The 13824-nt window shown below is 27.9% G+C and overlaps 1 protein-coding gene across 1 annotated transcript; it reads right to left on the bottom strand.

The window, feature by feature from the left end:
- Positions 1-9586: 9586 nt before the first annotated feature.
- Positions 9587-12919, bottom strand: LOC108462591 (uncharacterized). The gene is made up of 4 exons (XM_053024604.1): positions 12518-12919; positions 11691-11789; positions 10431-11495; positions 9587-9842 (listed from the first exon to the last, which is right to left on the bottom strand). Exons 1-4 carry the CDS (start codon positions 12917-12919, stop codon positions 9768-9770), a joined length of 1641 nt encoding a protein of 546 aa, XP_052880564.1. The 3' UTR covers positions 9587-9767.
- Between the last annotated feature and the right edge of the window lie 905 nt (positions 12920-13824).

Below are 13824 nucleotides of genomic sequence, written 5' to 3'. Positions count from 1 at the left end.
ATTAAATTTCCAGCATATTTTCCTAATTTCAAAATTTCTTCAATTTAGTCCTTGCATCATAAAACTTATAGCTTCTTTTATAATTTAATCCCTTATTCAATTCTAACTTAAAATTCATTCAATCTAATCCCTAATTCCATAATTTGTCCAACATAGACCCTACTTGAAAACTTACAAACTCTTGAAATATCAACTTAATTTCAATAAAACCTTGCTTTAAAGCTTCTAAAACATCAAAATTAACTAAAAAGGACTTAATTGACTTACCAATCAAAACTTCAAACTTCAAATCTCTAGTTTTTTCTTTTTCTTTTCTTCCCCTTTTTCTTTCTCTTTTTATCCCCTGTTTTCGAATGCTTTCTGTTTCTATTCTGTTTGTTTCTTTTTCTTTTATCTTTTATTTACTTTATTTATTTAATTAGCATATATTATAATATATTTATTTTAAATATCTATTAATCAAATACATACAAATGTACGCACCAATACCATACACTTGTCATCATTTATTTTATTTTTACAAAAATCTAATAATTTAACTATTTAATTATCAATAATATAATTTAATCTAATTATCTATTACTTTAATATTAAGTAAACAAATTATTTTATAACAAGTGCATATGTATCTATTTATTACAAATGTACCAATGATTTTATCACAATTGTCATTATTCAATTTGTTATCATAATTTAATTATTTAATTAACATATATCTTTATACTTAAATTATAAGTACTTACATTATAAGTAATTTAAGTATTTAAATTACAAATGTACCAATATTTTTATTGACATACAATTCTCTACTATTTAATTTATTTAATAATAATACTACTAATAATATAAAACCATAACAATTAATAATTATAATAATCAATTATATAGTATATATATATAATCTAAATAAAATCTTAGATTTTTAATACAATTATGCCGCCTCAACCATTACTTAATGGCATATTTCTCATTTTGGCCCTTTTTACTTTCTATTGCTTTAGATTTAAACTTTTACCTCTTATTTAATTTATTCCTTTTTGCTAATTACTCTAAATTAAGCTAAATTCACCTAATTAAAACCTAATTAAACACACCACTAAATTCATAAATATTTCTAATAATTATTTTTAAACCTGGTTCACTACGTCAAAGGCCCGATAATATATTTTTTCTAGTGCCCACGGATTTTGGGTAGTTACACTGAAGATACGAGAAGTACCTCTTCACAAGGTTCATATCAATGCTGAAAGTTTCAAGACTCTTTTGATATATGATTTTGAACTTTAGAGATGTCATGTTCTTAGAGTTGGTAGTGTAAATATGAACTATAATTGTATATTAAAAATGTTATAAAGCAAATGTATGAATGTGATTTCAAAAGAACATTATGTGCTTAAATGTAACATCTCTTGTTCGGATCTATTATTGAATTGGATAATGGGTGTTACACCTCTATATGCAAATGTCATGCATAAGTTTCCTCTAAGTTATTCCGCATTCAAATCTCAAAATGTGTGATCCTAATTTGGATATATATCAATTTTCAATTTGTTGTTGCTTTGTATTGAGTTGATTTTAATTTTAATTGACCGACATATATTATTTATAATTTATACTTGTAAACTCATTAAAAATGATAATTACTTTAATATAATTTATTTTCTCACACTTCCATTTCTTTATTTATAAATTCTAGCTTTCAGTGATTTTGATATTCAACTTTTCTTTGTAATTACAATTATATATATATATATATATATATATATATATAAGTGTGACATTCATATAAAGCATGAGTGTTTGTAAAGAAATAAATAATTGGTATATATAAAGAAAAAGTTTCAAAAGGAGATCTATATTTGGACTTCTTTATTTCTTATAAAGAAAAGATAATTACTTTAATATAATTTAAGCTTTGATTGTCGTCTAAGAATAATTGACTTTGCTTGTCTTGTTAACTACTTTACAACATTTGAAAGCATCATGAATCCATACATTCCTCATTTTAAGTTTCAATTTCCAAAAAAAAAAAAACAGATTTCTTTGATTTTGAGGTATTTACAATATTATCTATATATTTTAAGTGCTTTATTAAGTTGGTGTTACAAGTTAATCAAGCATCAATTTAATTATAAAATTATTAAAATATTTTTATGAGTGTGTTTTTATTTTTTATATAATAAATCAATATAAATTTGATCATAATATAATTTGAACCCGAAGCACTATGCATGATAAATAATTGATTTTACCGTTGTAACCAAAACATTAATTGATTTTCATGAGAATTTTCAATAAATATATTTATTACATAATTTTTTCACTCATATCATGGGGTGCATCATAAATCTAGTTTGATTGAGTTTATGTCATCCATCAATCATGTCTCAATTTAGTTGTAATATTACAAAAATTTATTATTTTTATAAAGTAACAAATATTATTTTGAGGTTATTTTGTCCTTTTAATATAAAATATAGAAAAAAAATACATACATATTATAAGATTTAGATGTTCACTAATTCAACTTTATCATTTCAAATAAGACCGTATTTAATTTTTATATCAATTCTCTTTTATAAATTTCTTTTACTTACGTCAGGAAAATGTCATATCATAATCTAGTAATTATGAAATTTATATATAGATAATGAAGCAGAGTTAATGACTAATTAATATCCAATTCATTAATGCTCCGAATATGGATTTTAATTTCATTTATAATGCAAATAGTAAAAATAAAATGCATATATTATGAAAGAAAAAGGTTATGCTTCAATCTAATATATTAGAAAAGTCTATAAAACATGGATTTGTGAAAGCCAAATATATTTTAAAATTTTCAAATTTATTACTAAATATACATTTAATAAATATATGAATTTGAGAAATTACAATAAATATTATATTTCTAAATATCTACATTATTTTTAAAATTCAAATAATATCTTAATTGTGAAACGGTTTTCTCAAGGAGCCCATCACAAAATCATTGTTGGGCTAACAGTTATGGGCTATTACTACTTAGACCATGCTAGGAATGCACAGCTTTTCCCATTGAAATTAGGGGTGTGTTTTCAGAATTTTAGACTGCCGATTATAATTCGATTTGGTATCACGGGTTTTTTACTATAATAATATTTAAAAAGAAAAACTAAAATAGGCTGCCTTTAAAATTATATATCAAAATGAGCTATTTCAAGTGATGGAGGGTGGTGCATAAGCGGCACCACCCTGAATTTTCTGACATGTATAGGTAAAAAAAAAATAATTCAAAAAATAAAATAAAATAATGGTCGAGGGCATCCCATAGGCGGCACCGGTTGTGGTGCTACCATAGGCGGCACCAGTGGTGCCTTTCGACAAGCTTGACCCTTCCACTATATCTCCCACCGCTCCCCCCATTCGACTCTTACAGATTGAAAAAAAATTATAGAAGAAGATAGGGAGAATAGAAGAGAAGAAAGAAAGAAAAGAGAAGAAATAAAAGAAAAAGTAATTTTTTATTGTTATTTTTAAATAAAATAAATTGTGATAAGAAAAAATTATTTTGTTAGTATTATATAGTTTGTTTCGTGTTACTTTTATATTTTGTTTTAAAATTTATTTTGTTTATTGTGATATGTTAGAAAGTTATGTGTTTAGATTAATTATGTGTTTATTGTGAATGTTATGTTTTAAAAATTTAAAATATATTTGAAAGTTTTTATGTTAGTAAGACTATTATAAAGTAATTGTTAATTAGTGATAACAACTAAAAATATTTTTGTTATACATATTGTTAGAAATGGCAACATATTTGGTATTGCCTGATGAGATAATAAGTTTAGCACAAAAGGAGAAAGTTGATAAGATGATGAGAGAAGTGCACGATTACAGAATGAAACCAGAAGAAGACATTGTTCAACACCTTATTACCGTAAATCGAAAGATGCAAAAAGTGTTGTGGAAGGGTCATGAAATGATTAGAAACAATAAAGTGCAATACTTAACCCTTAGAGGGACATTAATAGAACAGGAGCATCAAATCATTTTAGACGAACTTTGGAAGACATTGGTACCACGAACCTATTGGAATCTAGTTATAAACTTCGCAAAGTTTATAATCTCTTATGGAACAAGGAAAATAGCGAGGCAAAGTATAGGTTCACAAAAGTTAATTGGGAAGCAAAATGTGTTTGACAAATCATGGATGGATAAATTAATTGTTAGGAAATTACCAAGAAAGCTTGTATATTCAATACCCGTTATAAAGATTGAAGAGCCAGAAGATCCCGAGGAATTTCCAAATTGGATTGTAGAAGATGAATATAAAGAGAATCAAGAATTTCTAAATTGGATTGTAGAGAATTTCTCAAATGAAGATACAAGATCGGAGATGGAAGAAAATGTAGAACTGAATTTAAGTGGTTAAATGTAAAGATAAATATTGTTCATGTACAAAATGAGAACTGAAAAAGTATGGGCTTATGAATGAAAAAAATTGCATATTGATTAATTAATTTTGTATTTAAGTAATTTATTTGTTGTTCGAAATTGTTTTGAGAAATTTTGTTTATTTTTTTAACAGATTGAGTATTGAAGATGGATATTCAGTTTTTCATATGCGTTTATTTCGATGGAATCATCTTAACAACAACCGTAAAAATATTTGAATATTTGAATGTCGGCAACAAATAGCAATGAGATTTAATAGAAATGTCTCGTTGGATGATATGAAGGGAAGGATTAACGCAAAAATTGTTATACGTTGTGGGAGAAGGATCTTGAAACTTTTCTACAAGTTTCCAGTTTCGACAGATCCTATCAAATTCACCGAAATGGAACTTGTAGACGACGAAGACGTGGAGACAATGATAGCTCTTTACTGTGGGAATGGGAGTGACAAAAATGCACCGATTCACTTATTTGCTGAGTTAGCCAGTATAGAGCAGAATGAAGATCTCACTGCATATGGTGAAGAACATACAGCTCAAGAACTGTGCGTGGTGGCTCCAATATCGTACGTTGATAGCGAATCGACTATACGTGGGATCAATATCGATCTTAATGTTACACTCGATATTGATATGGTTGGTGATGATGGATATGATAGTAGTGATCCTTGTGATGAAGAGGTCGATAGTGATAGTGATCCCGATGTGGACGATGTCCCCGATGATATTGACGATGAAGACGTGAATGACGATGGAAACATTAACGCGTCTTCGGTGGGGAACCAAATGTGACGTATTGTGATACATAATAATCCTGGACCACACATGTCACTTATAGACCCCAACGTGGCGCATGTAGCTGAGTTCTTTGAGTACCCTGAAATACTTCCTACTCACCAGCTGGCCGTAAATTCCGAGCATGAAGAGTTATTGGTAGGCCAGAGATTCGAAAGTAAAGAAGAGTGTGTATTTGCTATTAAGCGGTATAGCATAAATATATCAGTGGATTACAAAGTTGCAGTGTCTAAACTGACATTATATATTGGAGAGTGTTGGAAGTCGGCGGAAGGTTGCAATTGGCGGGTACGAGCTGTATTTATTCAAAAATCGCAGATGTGGGAGATACGTAAATTTGTTGGGCCTCACACATGCACATCAACACGTACGACTGAAGACCATGGAAAACTTGATTTCAAAACTATCTGTAGGTTTATCATGCCAATGGTGAAGGATATGCAGACCATTAAAGTTTCGGTACTGATTGCCGAAATGCAGGCACGGTTTTAGTATCGAGTATCATATCGAAAGGCGTGGATAGCTAAACAGATAGCAATAGAGCAATTGTATGGGGATTTAGATGCATCGTATAACAAGCTACATAGATGGATAGTCGTTATACGGGAGTACGTACCGGAGACTGTCATTGAGTTACAGACACGATCTTATTACGGCCCGGATGACCAATTACAGCCAGGAAAAAGAATCCAGCTAGCTCCGAAAATCAAACGTCCGGATCAATGCTGCTGACCCAAATCTAGCTAGCTCCAAGTAGGGCATCAGTCATGCATCCGGGGAATATCCTAAACCATTCACCCGGCCCCTTAATACGCGGTACGAGCCCTGACAATGTTAAATTGCAGAAAATAGTTATAATAAGATAATTTATTTCCGTAAATTACATAGATCTCTTTTTAATGGAACCCGTGAGTAACAAATAACAGTATATTACCATATTATTAACTGTGTCAGCTACGTGAGGATCTTTCTTAATCAATGAAGCCATTACGATGCCTGTAATTTCAAAATAAATTTCAGTTATTAATTTCAATGTTTGATGGATTTTAAATATTTATCAAAATAACTAAATTTTATATATTGCTTTTAATTACAAAAAATACCAAACAGTTTTTCCGACAAAGATATTTTTTGCCATACTACATTAAAAAATAAATATATCCAATTCAAATACAAATATTTTTATTATTATTTTAAAATGATAATAAGTAAAATATTTTGGTTTAAATTATAATATATATAATATACGACATGTAGTTCAATATATTTTGGTATTTATTTTATTTTTGGATATTATTTTTAAAATATACTATTTTAGTATTTTATTTTTATATTATTTTAGTACATAATGTTTTAAATATATTATTTTAGTGTTTTTTATATTAATTTAGTAAAAACTCTAGTTTTGGCTCTTGTTTTATTATTTATTTTATTTTCAGATATTATTTTTAAAATATATTATTTTCGTATTTTATTTTTATATTATTTTAGTACATAATGTTTCAAATGTATTATTTTAGTGTTTTTTATATTAATTTAGTAAAAACTTTAGTTTTGGCCCTTTGTTTTTATTATTTATTTTATTTTTGGATATTATTTTTAAAATATACTATTTTCGTATTTTATTTTTATATTATTTTAGTACATAATTTTTCAAATGTATTAATTTAGTATTTTTATATTAATTTAGTAAAAACTCTAGTTTTGGCCCTTTTTTGGATTTTATTTTTAAAATATACTATTTTTGTATTTTATTTTTTATATTATTTTAGTACATAATATTTCAAATGTATTATTTTAGTTTTTTTATAATAATTTAGTAAAAACTCTGATTTTGGCCCTTTGTTTTTATTATTTATTTTATTTTCGGATTTTATTTTTTAAAATATACTATTTTCATATTTTATTTTTTATATTATTTTAGTACATAATGTTTCAAATGTATTATATTAGTGTTTTATATTAATTTAGTAAAAACTCTAGTTTTGGCCCTTTGTTTTTTTATTTATTTTATTTTCAGATTTTATTTTTAAAATATATTATTTTCGTATTTTATTTTTTATATTATTTTAGTACACAATGTTTCAAATGTATTATTTAAGTTTTTTATATTAATTTAGTAAAAACTCTGATTTTGGCCATTTTTATTTTTGGATATTATTTTTAAAATATACTATTTTCGTATTTTATTTTTATATTGTTTTAGAACATAATATTTCAAATGTATTATTTTATTATTTTTATATTAATTTAGTAAAAACTCTGATTTTGGCCTTTTTTATTATTTATTTTATTTTCAGATTTTATTTTTAAAATATCCTATTTTCGTATTTTATTTTTTATATTATTTTAGTATATAATGTTTCAAATGTATTATTTTAGTGTTTTTTATATTAATTTAGTAAAAAACTCTGGTTTTGGCCCTTTGTTCTTATTTTTTTATTTTTGTATTTTATTTTTAAAATAAACTATTTTTGCATTTTATTTTTATATTTTTTAGTAAAAATCCGCCAACACCACTCTCCTCAAAAAAAGTTATTATTTTCGTGTTTTATTTCTTTCCCGTATTTTATTTTTCATTAAGATATTCTTTTAATATTTTTATACTATTTTGTAAAAACCTCATCAAATAAAAAATAAAAAAATAAAATCAAAATATAACATGCCAAATAAATTTAATAAAAAATATATCTAATTAACCTAAAACACACTTAACAAATAAATTAAATAAAATAATAATAAAATATTTTTTGTACATAATATAGATAGGATTTTTACTTCAATAAAAATTAAAAATAAATTATGAATATATATAAAAAATAAAATAAATACAAACATACCTTAATATCTCTTTTTAATTAAATTATACCTTGCAAAAAATAAATTTAAAAATTAAATCAAAATCAATCAACAACAACAACAACAATAATAATAATAATAATAATAATAATAATAATAACAATTAAAATAAATAATTTATTTCCTTAAATTAACAACTAAAATTATTTCCTTAAAAAAATTACCTTTTTTTCCTTCTTTCCTCCCTCTTCTTCTTCTTCTCCTTCTCTTTTTCTTTTTCTTTTTCTTCCCTCACCAATGTCACCTCCTCCTCCTCCTCCTCCTTCTTCTTCTTCTTCTTCTTCTTCTTCTTCTTCTTCTTCTTCTTCTTCTCCTTCACTCAGGCACTAGCAGAAACAAATTGGGGACCATTATAAGGTCTGCAAACACATAAGAAAACAAAACATGGGAGCATTGATGCGTCCCATCGGTGCAGGGTGCCGCCCCTGGTAGCCCAACCACTGGTGTCGCCTATGGCAACACCACAACCGGTGCCGCCTATGGGATGCCCTCGACCATTATTTTATTATTTTTTTAACTTTTTTTTTACTTGTACATGTCGAAAATTGAGGTGGTGCCGCCTATGCAACACCCTCCATCACTTGAAATAGCCCATTTTGGTATATAATTTTGAAGGCAGTCTATTTTGGAATTTTTTTTAAAATATTATTATAGTAAAAAACCCTGGTATGACCCTTTATTTTCTTTCTATTAATTTTGGGCGTTATTTAATAATTTTTAAAAATCTTTTCATAAATATTTGTAAAGAATAATGATATTTTTTAAAACAAATATTTTTATATAAAATTTTAAATTATTCTCACTATTTTAAATAAAAATATTTATTTTTAACATCATATAAATTTCAAATTAACTATAAATTAAATAAAAAATAGAATCATTTAATTTGATTAGCTATAAATTTTAACTTGTATTTCATTAATCGTTTAAATATCTCCATTCAGTATATATTTCATATCTTAATTTTTCTGCACAACCTTACATTTAGGGATGTTCAAACTTGAGTTAATCAAAAAAATATCGATTGGGTTAATTTTTTTGAAATTTCCATTGCACCAACCACAGCTTCTATTCTTGGGCCAGCCACCATACCCGAATAAATTTCTATTACTTATTTAATTAATTAGATGTATAGAATATTTTGATAAATCAATATAGTGTCTAATAGAAAACAACATTAAATTAAACCCTTTAATTGAAAAGATAATCTATTATAGATAGGTGAAATGTAATAAGATTAGAGTAGAGGTGAGCAAATTTTATTTGTATAATGATTTAATTTTAATATGATGAAAGACCAAAAAGATAATCTATTATAGATAGGTCAGATTGAAATGGCTTCCCCACATCAGTGCTTGAATCTCTGCATTCTACCCAAAACGTGGAAGCAAACCAAGATTAATTAAGGTTTCAACAATGGCTGGATTCCCTCTGCTTTTAGTGCACTGACTCAATTTGATAAATAATAATAGTAACTGCATAAAGGATAAAATGAGTTGATTGCAATATAAAGTACGCAATTTCATTCAAGTGATAATAGTTTCCTTGATGACATTATTCTATTCATCTGCCAACGCAATAACAGAACTAATTTTCTTCCTCTGAATAATCATCACTGTTGCTTTGATCATCTTCCTCTGAATATTCATCACTGCTGCTTTGATCACTTTCTCTCTCTCAGCCCAGCCTGAGGTGCTTGGAAAGTCCAATCCCATATTTGAGGATCCTTCTACTAGCTGCAATTTCTTCTTCCTGGTAAAGCATTTGGTGTTAGATTTCATTAAACTTATTATTTCCACAGAACATAAATTGCAAATTTCAAAGTAATGGTCTTCAATATATTCATTCTTTCCCAGATTTCTATTATTATCCTTTTCTAATGACCCTTTTTTTCATTAATTAGAGTATATTTAAAGAATTAAAACAAATCAGATTATGGAGTAAAATGTTTTAAATAAAACAATTCAATAGATATTTTTAATAAAGTATTTAACTATCTGTGATTCGTCATAGTGATTACTAGAAAATTTTATGTCAACAGTAACCAAAAAAAAAAGAAAGAATGCTACTAAATTAAAATAATTCGAAGCGGGTAGAATACTATTTTTCAATAAAATTTGAAATTATGATTGTGTGAAATTTTGTGTATATTTACATGTTTATTTAATAAATAATAACAATTTGATAATGATATTGTTGTCAGTTTAAGAGAACCTGAGTTTAACTTGTTTATCTTCTTATTTTAAATTTAAGAGATTATGAATAATTTAGATGTTATATAAATAATAATAATAATTTAGGGGCAAATTTTAAATTAAAAAGTGACGAGGGTAGACTTACCGAATTAAGCATGCAATTTATGTGAGCAACGAAGTGTCCTTGACATTCTGTGCAGTAATAGACATGATCTTCTGGATCTCTTTCTTCTTCACAGATGTCACAGTAATTTTGTCCTGAATCATCTTCCATAAAACCAGGGTTAAGAGTGCAAGGATGGAGGTGATATTTGGATTTGAGTGAAGGTGGCAAAGCACATTCAACATGCAACTTGGTATCACATTCCATACAGAAACAGAGAGGATTTGAGCGTAACAATTTTCTGCATTTTCCACAGTTTTGCATCTCGTATTGAAGGCGCTCGGCCTCAATATTTGGTTCAAAATAATAAAGATTATGAATGTGAGAGGTGGATTTCAGAACCCGCTTCAAGGATTTAGCACAAAAAGCATGAAGGTGGAGATCACATTGCACACAACTATAGCAGATATAATACCAGATCTCTCTTTTGCAGACATGACAAATTTTGACACTGTTGTCCAGAAGCGACTGAAATGGGTGTAGTGGATGAAACTGGAGTTTCATCTCTCGTGGAAACCCAAGACAACTTTCATGAAGTAAGTACTCACAATCGCTGCAACTATAGGCCGGACCCTTCACATATCTTTTGCAAAAACTGCAATAATATTCGTCGAAGATTGCTTTGATATTGAAGAAGGATAATTGATGAGCTTTGTTAAAAAGGCATGACTTGGGTCGTCTCTCCTCCATCTCTTTTAGCCTTTGAGTCTCAATTTTAGGCACCCGTAAAATAGCGCATTTCACATCAAGCATGAAATCGCACATAGAGCATGCGTAAGCAAACCCTTCAGTAATGTCTCTACATCCGTCGCATGAGAAAATCTTTTCTGTAAATTCAGACAAGAGCTTGAGAGAATGCTGGGGGTGAAGAGGATGTAGCACCTCCCAGGGCAAATTGGTGCATGTTTTGTGTATGTAGTATTCACAACTTTTGCAAGCATAGGCTTCATCTGAGATTTCCAGAAAACAAGCTTTGCAAATAGCACTTTCATTTTGTTCAACAACCTTCTTAAAGCATAGGGGATGTTCATGATCAAAATATTCAATCTGCATTGAAAGAGTAAAAACAAGTTATGAATAAATTTTCCCACCAAGTGGCATAATATAAATCATAGTCAATCTAATCATTTATTGTAATCCAAAACCCTAAGAACTGGGAAACAATTGAAGCTTGATAGCAACCTCTATTAATAAATTTCATTTATTTTACCTCTATTAATGAATTAATAGAATGAAACCAACCTTGGATTCTGCATTTCTCTCAGCTTGCTCCATTAGTTTCCCTATTGAAGTACCTTTGCCACCCACCAAGCTAGAAGTTGAACCATGATCATCTTTAATCTGGGATATGGGAAATATTACATCAAAATTTATTCACACAAATTAAAAAGAGAGTTAAGGTTTTATCTACTACTTACCTTGGTGAGTTCGCATCCAATATAAGCAACAAATCTACATTTTTTACAACAATAAACAGGATGTTGTGGTACTCTTTCTTGTTCACAAATATCACAATAATATTGGTCAGAAAAGTCTTCGACAAAGAAATCAGTAAGAATAAGTTCATGTCGATGATATTCGTGTTTAGCACTAGACTCGTGTATTAAACAACGAAAATGAAAACTGGAATCACATTCTAAACATCGATAGAAAAACTTAATTTCATCAAGTGGGTTAAGATAAATCCAGATATTGTCGCACTTCTTACATGGTTCGTTGATGCGATGAGATTTTAATATTGGAAAAAGAGTAAGATGATGCTGATGCAACTCATGTTTTAGACTAGGTTTGAGATTAGTACAATGAACACAAAGGTGGAATCTGCACTTTTTACAAGAATATATCATCTTGTGATAATAAGTACAAGCAAAGCATCTAACAGATTCGGAAGAAGCGATTATGTATAGCGGGTGGGATGAATGGAAAGGATGTTCTGTGATCACAGTGGGCATATTAATCAAACAGCTTTCATGAATGCAGAGCTTTAATGGGTCACATTGTAAACAACCATAGCAGACTCCTGACAAAAGCTTCACACACCAAAAACAACTAGGGTGATATTTGCTCACTTTACGATAGTTGAATTGCGTCAATGTATGGTGATGGCAGAAATGGTTAATCTTTTTATCTATCTGAGTTGGAATAGTAGTTGAAGAAGCACAACTGAGATCAAGGTTGAAATCACAAGGTTGACACCGGTATAACCAGTTTCGACTAAGACCAGAACATCCATTACAACAGGGATGATTATCTTTGTAGATCAGTCGAAGAGGGTGTTGAGAATGAGAAGGATGTGAAATTTTAAAAGGCAATTGTTGCAGAGCACACTCAGCATGTAGCCAAAACTTGCAGATTTCACAAGTAAAGGCCCGATCATAAATATGCTTATTGCATTGATCACAAAGTGCCTCTCGTTCTTCATAATACCCATAAAGCAAGTGATGTTGATGGAGGGAAGGTGCAAGGTTCATACTCTCAGATACAAAAGGAAAGATGGACAAATACAGATTAGAGAAAGAGAGATAGATTGAGGAGGTCCGAATATGTATACAACACTTAAATGAGGAAAAGAATATATGCATCTATTATTATGAATACGTTTAAGTAACCTAATCACATTGCAAATATTTTGTAATTAGTTTTGAAGAAAAACATTTTATCAAAAGTAAATAGCGACATCTAATTATTATTGATTTAATGTTTAGAACTTTTTATAGTCTCTCCTCAACCAATAAATAGGAGAATAATTTGTTTCAACGCACTTAAATTCACGTCCTACTGTATTAATAACAATACTCATACCAATCGAACTAAGACTCAAACAACAACTATTATATTTAATATTTGTCTATATTGAACAAAATAGATCCTTTAATGTTGAACATAAATTTAACAATAAAAACAACTTAAAAATATGCCTAAAGTGTGTACTTTTACTACTTGGAATTTAATTCATTACTTCTTTAAGGATTTTGGTCTCTTTAATTTTTAGATTTAATAATTCAGATCTAATTATTAACATCATTAAAATTCTTTTATTAAATCATTGGCTTGACATTTTGAAATAAAAATTACTTATTAGGCATGTAATAAAAATAATGACATTATACTGTACTTAAATTTAATGTAAGATTTCTAATGATGTTAACAATTAAACTTGTATTTTATATTTAAAAATAAACGTGCTAAATTATTAGAAATAAAATAGGACTAATTTCTAAATTTTATAAAAATTATAGGAATTTAGAGCATATTTTAGCCTAAAAACAAAAATTGATTATGCAATAATTGATTAATATTGGTGCTTAAGAGGTACACATATAATTTTATGGGCGGGATCCACAAACACAAGTATAAAATTAAAATGGTTTTATTC

Source organism: Gossypium arboreum, chromosome 13, assembly GCF_025698485.1.
Source record: "Gossypium arboreum isolate Shixiya-1 chromosome 13, ASM2569848v2, whole genome shotgun sequence".
In the NCBI taxonomy this organism is placed as follows: domain Eukaryota; kingdom Viridiplantae; phylum Streptophyta; class Magnoliopsida; order Malvales; family Malvaceae; genus Gossypium; species Gossypium arboreum.
This window is presented reverse-complemented; position numbering and strand designations above follow the sequence as displayed.